Source organism: Phodopus roborovskii, unplaced genomic scaffold (assembly GCF_943737965.1).
Source record: "Phodopus roborovskii unplaced genomic scaffold, PHOROB, whole genome shotgun sequence".
Classification (NCBI taxonomy): Eukaryota; Metazoa; Chordata; class Mammalia; order Rodentia; family Cricetidae; genus Phodopus; species Phodopus roborovskii.
The window spans coordinates 23,606,978-23,619,589 of record NW_026126434.1 but is presented as its reverse complement, the minus strand read 5'-3'; the positions used below and the strand labels follow the sequence as shown (position 1 = coordinate 23,619,589).

At 53.4% G+C, this 12,612-nt stretch overlaps 1 protein-coding gene across 1 annotated transcript; it reads left to right on the top strand.

The window, feature by feature from the left end:
* The first annotated feature begins 288 nt into the window (after positions 1–288).
* On the top strand, positions 289–2,804 carry Lrrc3 (leucine rich repeat containing 3). Its single transcript, XM_051187006.1, has 2 exons — positions 289–526; positions 961–2,804. Exon 2 carries the CDS (start codon positions 1,091–1,093, stop codon positions 1,862–1,864), a length of 774 nt encoding a protein of 257 aa, XP_051042963.1. The 5' UTR covers positions 289–526; positions 961–1,090; the 3' UTR covers positions 1,865–2,804.
* The last annotated feature ends 9,808 nt before the right edge of the window (positions 2,805–12,612 follow it).

Below are 12,612 nucleotides of genomic sequence, written 5' to 3'. Positions count from 1 at the left end.
CCCCTATCAGGATCCCTTGTCACCGGCCCCACCTCCTTAACAAGGCTCCTCTCCGCCCGACCACTCCCCTCAAGGCCCCGCCCCAACCACGCAAAACCACGCCCCTCCGGTCTCACCCCTCTTATTCCAGATCCCCGCCGCCACCCTGCCCTCCTTTGCCGGCCCCGCCCCTATTTCAAGGGCCCCCGCCCCTCCCGCCCTGGCTTGCCAGCCTTTCCGCTCTACTGGCCATTGGGTGGGCGCGGGGCGGGTCTCCGCGGCGCTGGGAGGGCTCTCTCTGGTCAGGCTGGGGGAAGCTCACAAGGCTCGTTGCCGCCACGGCCGCTCAGGCAAAGCCCCTACCCGCCCGGGTCGCCTCCCACCCGCGGAGCTCCGGTGTCCCGGCCCTGCCATCCTGCTCTCTGCCGCCACTCCCCGCCCAGCTGGCCGCACGCCGGGGGCTGCTTCCTCTCCGCTGCGGGCGTGGAGCTGCTGCTTCGGAGCGCCCGGGGAGCTGTACTGATGACCAGTCTCTAAGGTGTCACAGGTAGCCGAGTGCTCAGGGACAAACAGGCTCACGCGGACACCTGCCCCTCCCGACCTGGCTCGCAGATCGGAGATCGGGAGGGAAGCCCTCCGCCAGCACTTGCCTGGAGTTGGGGGAGGGGAGAGAGAGATGGATCCTTGGGCCTTCGCCCAGACTTGAGTCCCTAGCTAGGGGTGGATGACCAGGGCTAGGGCAGGGTTCTTAACCACCTCGCTAGGGCCGGTCTCCAGCCAGTGGTCAGCCCTAGTTGTCTTTTTTAGCTGGGAGATGCTTCCCTGGGTGGCCTTGGGAACCCTCCAGAGTAAGTTACAAAGGTGGTATATTTGAGAGACTCAAACCTGGTGTGTCTATGACGCCTTTCCTTGCTGGTTCTGTCCTCCCAGATGGACGGTAATGGACAGTGCTGGTCACCCCCACCTCTTTTTTTCTTGTAGACCTGAGACCATTAGGCTCTCCTGCAGGTGAGGACACGAGTCTGTGTTGGATGACTGCCTACAACGTGGGGAAGGACTCTCACCTGCAAATCCCAGTGGAAAAGAGCCACCTGGGTCAGGTGGAGGCAAGATGGGTCCCAAGGGCAGGCCGAGCCCCTCATCCCCACTGGCCCCCTCCCAGGGGTCTTGCTTCTTCATCCTCTTTTGCTTACGCTTAGGTGCCTCCTGCCCACAGGCCTGCCAGTGCCCTGACCATGCTGGGGCTGTGGCTGTCCATTGCAGCTCAAAAGGCCTGCAGGAGATCCCTAAGGACATCCCAGTGGACACGGTGCTTCTGAAGCTAGATGCCAACAGAATCTCCCGAGTCCCCAATGGAGCCTTCCAGAACCTGCCACAGCTGAGGGAGCTGGACCTGTCCCATAATGCCATCGAGGCCATTGGGCCTGCAGCCTTCTCAGGTCTAGCTGGGGGCCTGCGGCTTCTGGATTTATCTCACAATCGCATCCGAAGAATTCCCAAGGACGCACTGGGCAAGTTGAGTGCCAAGATTCGCCTGTCCCACAATCCACTGCACTGTGAGTGTGCCCTACAGGAGGCCCTGTGGGAGCTGAAACTGGACCCTGACTCTGTGGATGAAATTGCCTGCCACACCTCAGCACAGGAGCAGTTTGTGGGGAAGCCGCTGATCCAGGTCTTGGACTCGGGCGCCAGCTTTTGCAGTACCCACCGGAAGACCACCGATGTGGCCATGCTGGTCACCATGTTCTGTTGGTTCACTATGGTGATTGCCTATGTCGTGTACTACGTGCGCCACAACCAGGAGGATGCCAGGCGACACCTGGAGTACCTGAAGTCCCTGCCTAGTGCGCCAGTCTCCAAGGAACCTCTTAGCCCTGTGCCCTAGAGCCTGCCTCCGGTGGGCCCCTGAGCCTGGCTGCCCTGGTTTCTGTAGCAGGTGGAGGTGATGGTGCTCTTGTGTTCCCAGGGAGGCGCACTATAGCTGCTTCTGCAGTCCCCAAAGCACCTTCATTGGCATTTGGTCCCTGCAGCTTCTGCCTACACAGTAGACTTGCCCATCTTAATGGGTAGGTAAACTGAGGTTTAGAGAAATGGAATACCTTGCCCGGGCTGGATTCAGCTGTCACTTAAACCCAGGCTGTTTGTAGTGTAGGTCTGTGACTCCTCTGATCTATCTGCCAACGTTTTCCCGAGGTGCTGTGGGAAGTGAATATTTGTACACGAAAGGACGGGGCCCTGGTGGGGAGATGGCTGCGGCATTGTCAATCAGAGGCACCAGCAGCTTTGCCACTGGGGAATGGCACACTCTGTTTACCCTTGCCCTCCCAGGACAACTGAACACAGAGATGCTGCCCTTTCCCAGACCAAAGCACTGGCAATCTAGGCCTTTCCAGAGAGGTCAGTGAAAAGTACAGCCTGCACTGACCTTTGTCCTGAGAGCGCTTGAGTTGCCCTTGTGCCAAAAGAGGAACATGAGAAAGGTCCAGCATGGGTTCACCGTGGCGGTGTTGGCTGCCAGACAACCTCTCCTGCTTCTGCCACTCCCATCTGTGCCTGGCCAGTGGAGGCCTGTCAATCACAGCGGCTCCTGTGCCTTGCTTTTCTACTGCCGAGATCTAAAGCAGCTTTTTCAAAGGAGGAGGGACTGGTATTGGAGGTTTCCATGCCAATCGACAGGACACTGCTTTTCTCTGGCAACAAGAACTCTTCACCTCGCTGAAATCCCAGAGTTACTTCATTGATCAGTTTTCTTATCTATCATTACTTCACGTTTCAGGGGTAGATGTTACAGCCACCTACTTGACAAACTTCCAGTTTTATTATTTATTGTCTTTTTGTACAAGTGTTTTTATCTTAAGCTATGTTGAGTACATGGGAGAAGCAAATGAGTATAGATCGTGTGGATGTTGAGTGTTGAGTCTAGATGCCTCTTCAAGCACAAATTGACTGTGGCTTCTGTTTCTGTTGGAAATTTTCTTGTGATCTGCAGGGACAAGGTGAGACTGTGTCTGGACCCTGGTCTGGCTTGGTTTTTAGCCTCACTGTAGCCCCCAGTTCTGTCACCACTAGACATGAGGCCACATGATTGTCAGCTGCAGAAGTATGTGAAAAAGAAACACTCATGAATTCCAGAATGGCCCCACTGCGGAGTGCTCCCATGGTGGTCTTGGGGCCACCCTGCCCAGTATGCGCAGCATGAGTGGAGTGCTAATCTGGAGCCTTGGATGAGCTCAGCCTGCCCACCACTGGGTCAAGATTCCTGCACTGCACTGGGCCAAGCTACACGGTCTGCAGGGCTGCAGGGGTCGGGCCTTGGCAGAGGCTAGTAACACGATTCCCATTCCATTGAGAATTGGAACTGTGAGGCAATCTCCTCAGGGACACCAGGCACGACTGTGACTGCTGACTGGCCCACATGGCATGGGCATGGCCAACACCATGGTGTCCAGTTAAGTGTTCAGTGGAGGCAGGTGCTGAAGGCAGAGCGGTCTGGACCTGGAGGGTTCTGTCTCAAGGTAAACCAGAGCTGAGGGCTTGGATTAAAGACGGGGTGCTATCCTGATGCTGTGGCAGAGTCTGCTCCATGAACAGGGACACTTCTAGCCTGGCACCTGCTCTGGGAGGGACTGCTGCAGAGGATATGGCTTATTGTGTGTTGTGATGTAGCTTCTTCCAGGCCGGTGTCACAACAAAGGTGGGAGCTAGGCCCCTGCAGCCCTTCTGTCACCCTGTGTAGTAGGAAGGCCCTGTGTCAGAAGCCTAGGGCTGTCCCCCAGGTCTGTCCCACTGACATGACCAGGTCAGGAAAGAGCTGTTGCTCTTGTCCCAGAATCACCCGGTGGGCCCTTTAGATACACAGGGGTAGGATTCCTTCCCAGGCTGCTCAACTCACTGCCAGGCTTGCTGCCCTTAGCCTAGGGCTTGTGCATTGACAGGGCTCTTGCACAGTCACTGCTGGGAAGAGAAGGCAGGGGACAGTCTTCTTGTGAGGATCCTGGAGAGAGCATGTCCTCTCCTTCCATGAGGAGACCCCCACCCTCTCCTGCTCATCCAGGCTTCCAATCCTGCTTCTCTGGAGTTTCATCTCTCTGCTGTGTCATTCCCTGTCCTTACTCTTCCTTTCCACAACCAGCTCACAGGATAAGTTTGAGGCTGGACTCCCTGATGGAGACTTGCAGGAGGAGGGGTGCATTGAGATGCTTTTTCTCTCTGGATCCCTCCTGCTTCTACCAGCTTTACCATCCTTCTGTCCTTGAATGAGGACAGACCCTCTAGATCCCAGAACCCCCTTTTGGTACCCCTCCCCAGACTCTGGAAAGCAGGTGGGACCTTGCCACACAAACGGAGGTGCCCAAATACTCCTTAGGCACAGTGGGTAGTTTATGCCACAGGGATCAGTGTCATGCCCCCACTCCCCATCAGTATAAACTCACTATTCTAGGTCCCAGCCACTGGCTCCTCTGGGCATTTTCTCTCCCACTAGTCATATGTGGTTTTCTAAGACAGGGTTCCAAGCTGAGTTCCCTGGGTGGGGTCAGATGGTAAGTCATAGACTGAGGTGGAATGTTCTGGACCTGTGGCAGCTTTGAGCCATGCAGAAACCTAGGGTGGCTGGCTGCTGAGTTGCCTTTCCTGGAAGCTCAGTCCTGAACCTGATCTGTTCCCTTCTCAGTCTTTTTTTCTGTGAACCCCCAATAAAGCTCTCTGTGCCAAAAGCCACTGATGGGGATAGTGTCTTCAGCTCCAGCTGACCCCTGTCTCTCACAGCCCTGTCAGCCTCTGCAGGTCCTCACAGCGGGGAGGATACCTCCAACTGATTGTTACAGCTGCAGCATGGTGATCATTGCTTTCGGGAATCCTGGGAGCCAGCTGCACCATGTGTGGCTCCTTCGGTCTGACCATGTTGAGGCGCCACACCAAGGGACTTGGTAAACACTACCTGTCAGAATCCCACCCTGACATCCTAGGAAATGGTCATCACTTGGCAGCATACTTCCAGAGAAGTGTTCAGTGTGGCCTCCACACTGGGCCAGCAGCACGTGGACCATCACAGTGCAGGTGCTCCCACGCAGTGATGCGCACAGGCTTACAAGCCACACTAGGGCCTTGTCGGCGATAAACTCTCCCGAATCTGGGGAATCCCAGGTTCAGGACTTGATGTCTCCAGAGCCACGATGTATGGGCTTCACCTTCTACTGACGCTTGTCTCCTGGCCACTTCCTACCCCTGCTCTGGGGTCACGGGTGCCTGCCGGCCTCACCAACCTTCTCCCACTGCTGTTCCCAGCTGCGCTACCTGGAGACTCGTGCCCGGGGATAGCCCGGTACCTCTCCACTGGCCTGGGCTAGGCCTGCCTCCTTCCTAAGCTGCCTTGTTCTTCAGGTTCTGGGGTGGACAATGGATAACACTCCCTTCTCTCTGCAGTGTGCTTTCCTGTCATGGAAAACTTCCCACACCAAGTCTCCACTCTCCAGGTCAATTCCCAGTTAATGTGGCTGAAAGACCCTAGAGTGTTCACATTACCTGTCAGCTTGTCTCCTTTCCCTGCTGACTGGCTTGTCCCTCCTAAGGAACCCTCAGTGTAGGCAGAGCAGGGCCCACCAGCTTCCGAAGTCTGCACATACGCACACATGCATGTGCACACACACATAATATGCACACATGCACACACATTTTCAGCCAAACACTGACATGATGTCACATTCATGTTCATGCACACGTGTTTACATGCACACACTTAAGGACATGCACTACTCACTGGTACTACCCCCTTTCAGGACACATGCATCTCTCTTGGGATCCCTCCCTCATTCCTGGTACAGTGTGTCTGTGGTCCTTGGAGGGAGTTTTGCCTCCCCCCACCAGCCTCTAGAGACCATTGTCTCCTCAGCAGTTTCTGTATTAGCATCCATTCCCCGACTCTAATACTCAGAGGCAGCTGGGATTCTGAGGACAGCCTTTTGTACAGCTCTCTGAACCTGCAGTGGACCCCTCTGCCTTGTACCCCACAGGCTGAGGATACCCTGACTTGAGTCCCTGAGTGCTGGGCTCAGGGGGAAAGCCCCTACTTTCGAAAGGGCCTCTGAGTGGTGCCAAGGACAAAGCCACAGGATGGGTGGGTGTCTAGGCCCTGCCAAAGCAAAATCCCATGACTCTATGTGAGCTTGGCATTGGAATAACAACAGCTCTCAGCCACCCTCTTTACTTAGAACATAGGCCACTGGGAGGGGACCACAGCCTCTACATGGGGACAGCTTCCGAAGGCATTTTAGCTGGTCCTCACAGTGGCTAGCATGGTGGGTCCTGCTCTGCTTCAGATGAAAAGCTGAGGTCCAGGAGGAGTGGAGTGCTTGCTTAGTGGTGGCTGGCTCCTGGCAGCCTGGCCTGGACACCGTCACTTGGGAACTGGAACTTGGGGTGTTGTCAAAACAAAAGGCCAGAGCTTGGTTGACTACAGATGGAAGAAAGGCTAGCAGCTAGCGTATGAGGCAAAGCAGACCTGTTCACCCAGCCTGTCTGCACCACCACCATAGCCAGGGGCAGGATGCGTCAAGCTTGGAGCTGAGAATTGGCTCTGCATTTGTAGCCATGGCAACAACAGTGCCCAGAAAGGGGGTGGACACCCAGGCATTAGCCATCAGAAGTGGCCATGTGTTGCTGTTGGGACCAGTGGAGGCCAACCATCTTGCCTCTTCCCTCATAGTCTGTGCAGACTGTCCCGGGCCTTTGTTTGTTCTGTCGCTTTTTTGAGATGCTTTTGTGCCATTTTAGGAAGGGTGGTTTTGTGCCTAATAATCTTGGGCCACATTGGCCGGGTTAGGACTGGGATTGGGAACATTTGTTTGTATATTTTGTATCCTGTAGTCTGATTTTGTGGCTTCCTTAGTTTACAACTGGGGAATGTGGGCAACTGTAACTAGGTACTTCCAGATCCTGGTCCTGGAGGGGTGGGGGACAGGCCAGTTTTGCACACAGTCCCTTCTAGCAGGAGAATAGCTGGATGAAATAAAGACGTAGCCTACCCTGCCCTTCTGTCCTCCGTTAGGCTCCTGGGTGTGGCAAGTCTGAGGACAGGTGCTAAGTTGTGGGGTAGGGCTTTTTTGGACTTCTCTCCATGGCCACCTTCTCATTGTGTCTCAATGCTGGCCCCTCTGGGTGGGGAAAAGAAGGGATCTGGAGAGGTAGAGGAGAGGGAAGGGAAGAAGGAGAGAGGAAAGGCAGGGGGAGAGGAAGGAAAGACGAGAATGGGAGGAAGGAGAGAAAAGGAGAAGAGAGAAATGAGAAAAGAGAGGGAAGAGGAGAGGGAGGAGAACCCAGGGAATAGTCAGCAGAGCCGGCTCTTGTGGGTATCCCACTCCAGTCCCAGAACCCAGGCTTGTTTCCTTACACAGCAGGAAAGGACTTGAGATTGCTGTTGCTGACGGCTGCACCACTGTTCCATGTGGAGCAGGTTGGGAAGAGGGACTCAGCTGGTCTTTGGAGGAAAAAAGATACAGTAACAGCAACTGGGCTGGGAATGGGGAGGGAGGCTGCCCGTGAGTCCAGGAGCTGGAAAGACGTGGACACAGTTTCCTTTAGGAAGTAGCCAGCTTTGCCACCACTTTAATCAGGAGCTTGTGTGGGCCTTATGCCCTTCAGGACACTGAGTTGGGGAAGCTTTGCTGGTTTTGGCCACTGACTTTGTAACAACAGAGTGTTCTATATAATCCTGCCTCTCCCGCCTGTCTGTCCTTCTTGGACATGAGGCAGAAGAAACTAGCTAGGTCTCCCTAGCCACTGTTAGCCAAGGGACCCATGCTTCCCCAGCTTTTTGTCCACCCTCTCGTGCCCTCCCAGAGGACATATAGATCTTCCACAAGTCTTACCATTCTGTCTTTGATCTGCCCCTCTCTCCATGGCTTCTGTGATCTCCACACTGCAGTAAGATGTTTTTTTCTCTTTTGGGGGGGCACCACCCAGCTCCCACACACAGAAGCTCATTCTTAGTTATGAATGTGTGGCCTGAGCTTGGCTTGTTTTTAGCCAGCTTTTCTTAACTTAACCCATCTACCTTTTGCCTCTGGGCGTTGTTTCCTGTTCTCTTGCTTCTGAGAATTTTACTCCATGGATTGCTGTGTAGCTGCATGGCTGGGTGGCTAGTCCCTGATGACCCCCTCTCTCTGTTCTCTTACTCCGCCTCTGTTCTCCTCCTATTTATCCTCTCTGCCTGCCAGCCCCGCCTATCCTTGCTCCTGCCTCGCTATTGGCCGTTCAGCTCTTCATTAGACCACCAGGTGTTTTAGACAGGCACAGTGACACAGCTTCACAGAGTTAAACAAATGCAGTATAAACAAAGTAACACGCCTGAAAATAATATTCTACCACACCACACTGCAGGGCAGTGTTCCGTGGCATCAGGCACCTGCTGGTGATCTGTGAGATCTAGGGTTGGGAGCACCAAAGGCTCTGAAATGGTTTTTATGGGAGGTAGTCCAGTATACTGTTTGTCATCAACCTGCCCTGGGGCCCCGCAATCCTGTGAATGGCCATTGGCCACAGTAAGCCTTCTTCCAGCAGCATCATGAGCATGACTGCAAGCCAAAGGCTGCCGAGGGAGGATGGAGGGCAGACAACAGCTTGTTCAGTGAGAGGCTAGGCTGCAGCTGGTTGAGGAGACTGAGGAAGCGCAGCGCAGCTGTGGGTGAGTGTGGGCCTGTGGAGGTGGTGGCTAGGCTGGTAGGCACATGACAAAAGGGTGTGACCTGGGTGGGTCCCACTGAACAGCAGATTTGCTGGATGGCATCCATACTGTGTAGCGCCTTCTCTTGCAGAAGGTTCTGATGACAGTGTAGGGACAGAGGACCACCATGACTCGACTGTGAGAGAGCACTATGCTTCAGATTTGAGTCAGACATGTGGGAGGGTCTCAAGGCCTACTGCTCATGACACAGTGCCTGGCTAGGAAGGGTTGGAGGGTATGTATGAGCACAAGTTAGCAGCATATATTTGCACTGTCATATGTATGCATATGTGTGCACATGCCAGGTATCCATGGAAAAGTGTGCCTGTATGTGTGTGAAGGTACATGTTGGCAGTGGAGGGCAAACCCTAGCAATCTCAACAATGACCTCAGAGAAAACAGAATGCCACAGCAGGACTACATAGATCAAGTGTGGGAGGCAGGTGACATGGGTGTGTTCATACATGGATGGCTGTTTTCTCACTAATTTTGTAGGAAGAAAACCCTAAAAGCCAGAAACAAAGACAACTGATATGTTTCTGTGGTATGACTTCCAGGAAGTAGCCGTAGCTGAAAACTGAGATTTGTCCAGTGACATTGTTTTCAATGTTTATTGTCACATACCATCACCATGGATTCCTGAAGACACCTGACCCAGCACACTGGGGACTTTCCAAAGGAACTGCTAGGTGGGTCAGGAACCATGAGCCGGTGGTGGCTCAGCAAGCAGCCTGGGCTGCACAAACCACAGAAGCAAGATGCAAACCAGCGGTGCACCCAGCATGCATGCTGCGAATTCCTGAGTGTTCTCTGTCCCCCTCTGGCTTGTCTTCAGAATTTAAACACCATGATTTACAGGCTCAGCTTTCCTGCTTGTTTCCACTCAGCAGGCCAACCAGAGCCAGAGTAGCATCTTTGGGTGGAAGACTAATTACTGTTCTCTGTTTTGTGCCCACTGTGTTGGCGATGAGTGTTGCCTGCCTCCCCTCCTTGGCGCCAGCTTCCTGACTGACTGGCCACCCTACCAACACACATGCCTCAGAGTCAGGCTATGTGGATATCACCTGATTCCAAGAGGGATAGTGCTCTTAGGGGGTAGGACAGCCCTGGGCCATACCTTGTCCAACACCCACATAGGCTTAAAGGCTACAGGTGGCTGGTGGGGCTAGATTTGGTCTGTCTTGATTACTACTCGGGGACTTTTCCCATTTGAGCCTCTTTGGAGGCTGAGGCAGTAGGATCACAAGTTACAAGTTTGCTTGGGCTACCTGTGAGTTCAAAGGTAGCCCAAGTAATTTAATAAGGCCTTGTCTCAAAATAAAAAGGGGGAAGGGGCTAGCTCAGTGGTAGAGTGCTTGTCTAGCATGCACGAGGCCCTGGGTTCATGCCTGAGTCCTAGAAAAAATGCAGAATAAATAAAAACAGAGAGGGAGGAAGTGGTGGTGGGCAGTGTGCATACAAGCAGAGAACAGCAAAACAAACAGGTGTCTTGGGATTGACCCTGTTACTTTGAGGTTAGTAGTCATGTCCAGTCCAGAGTAGCATGGAGGGCCTAGAGAGCCCTGGGGAGCCTAGGGATACTTACTGACAGAGAAGTCCAAACTATTGATCTGCAAGTCCCTGATCTGGTTAGGCTTTCAATAGATTGCATGAGGCCCAATTGTCTGCATGACCTCAAGGTCAGACTTAAAAATAAATCTCCAGGCAGTGTCAGGCATGGGCTCATAGGGGCTTACCAAGACTGAAGCAGTAACCACGGAGCCTGCATGGGTCTGAGCTAGGTCCTCTGCATAGGCATTACAGTTGTGTAGCTGGGTGTTCTTGTGGGACTCCTAACAGTGGGAGTGGGGGCTATCTCTGACTCTTTTGTCTGCTTATAGGACCCATTTCCTCCCGTTGGGTTACCTTGTCTAGCTGTGATATGAGGGTTTGTATAGTGGAACATTATTTTAAGGTGTGATATTTGTTTAATGATGCAAAGATGTGTTGTATTCTTTTATGCTGCATTTGTTTAACTCTGTGAAGCTGTGATTCTTTGCCTGTCTAAAACACCTGATGGTCTAATAAAGAGCTGCATGGCCAATATCCAGGCATAGGCAGGGCTGGCAGGCAGAGGGGATAAATAGGAGAAATCTGGGAGGAAGAGAAGGAGCAAGAGAACAAGGAGAGGAGGAAGCTAGGGGTCAGCCACCCAGCAACCCAGCCACCCAGTCACCCAGACACCCAGCAACCCAGCCACCCAGCCACCCAGCAACCCAGCCACCCAGCAACCCAGCCACCCAGTCACCCAGACACCCAGCAACCCAGCCACCCAGACACCCAGCAACCCAGCCACCCAGCCACTCAGTCACCCAGCCACCCAGCCACCCAGCCACTCAGTCACCCAGCCACCCAGCAACCCAGCCACCCAGCCACCCAGTCACCCAGCCACCCAGTCACCCAGACACCCAGACACCCAGCCACCCAGACACCCAGACACCCAGACACTCAGCCACCCAGTCACCCAGACACCCAGCCACTCAGCCACCCAGACACCCAGACACCCAGACACCCAGACACTCAGCCACCCAGACACCCAGCCACTCAGCCACCCAGCCACTTAGCCACCCAACTACACAGCCAGCCATGAAGAGTGAAAGTAAGATTTATAGAAGTAAGAAAAGGGAAAAGCCCAGAGGCAAAGGTAGATAGGATAATTTAAGAAAAGCTGGCAAGATAGAATCCAAGCCAAGGCTGGGTATTTATAAGAAAGAATAAGCCTTCATGAGTGATTTATTTGGGAGCTTGGTGGCAGGTCCCCAAAAGAGTAAAGAGCCCAAAGAGTAAAGAGTAATAAAACCAACAACTACAGGTTTGTGCCTAGTCTTACTGCATCTTGCTATGCTGTGTTCAGCTGACATCACTGGGGTGCCTGCTCTTTTCTGAAGGAAAACAGAGGAACAGTGGACAGGGGAACTCGGAGGGGGATGGGAGAAGGGGAGGGAAGAGAGGCTAGAGTCAGTATGTATTGAGCACTGGCTATTCTTCCAGAGGACCCAGGTTCAATTCCCAGCACCTACATGGTAGCTCACAACCATCTATAACTCCATTTCCAGAGGATCTGGCACTGTTACACAGACATGCACGCAGGCAAAGCATCAATGATCATTACATGTAATATATATTCAGATGTTTTGAGTTCTCATTCAAAGTCCACCTAGGGCTTCAAGGTCCTAACAGCCAGGTTCCATTAAACCTGGCAATTTCTCCGAGTGTGCTCACAGCAGCCTTGGTCCTGACCATGCCTCCTGGTTCCAGCTCTGGCAGCTAGATGAAGGTCTGGAAACCGGTTGGCTGAACTCTATCCACAATCTACCCCAGTCTGCTAATGGTTTTGGGACTCTAGAACCGTAAGTGGCAGGCCTGTGCTAGAGAATCTCTCATAGGGCTGTCCCGCAAGGGCTCATTGCTTCTTCTGTCCTGGGGATTGCTCAGTGTTCCTGCCATCCCATGGGTTTCTCAATGTCTCTGCCCTCCCCGTCATACTGGGGTTTCTCTGTGTCCGTGCCCCCTATTCCACTCAGTGTATCCATGTCACTTCTAGAGCCATTTAGAGGAGCATGGGGCCTCATGCTGGACCTGGCCATGGAAAGGAGCAAGCCCACATTTTCTTGGGTCCCTTTGTATGTACCTAGCTCACAGCAGTGATGGAGCATAGCTAGGGAAGCCACCCATGTCCCCATGATGGGGGTCCTAAGGAAGGAGAGGGACACACTCCACACAGGAGCTTGGGGTTTCTGACCTAACTTTGCCCTGGTGTTTTTATGAGTAAACTAACATCAGGGGAAGACTCCCTCTGCAGAAGGATGCTGTTTCTGAATGCGTCCACTACTGATACCCTGAAAGAAAAAGAATGCCATCCATGCTTTTTGTAA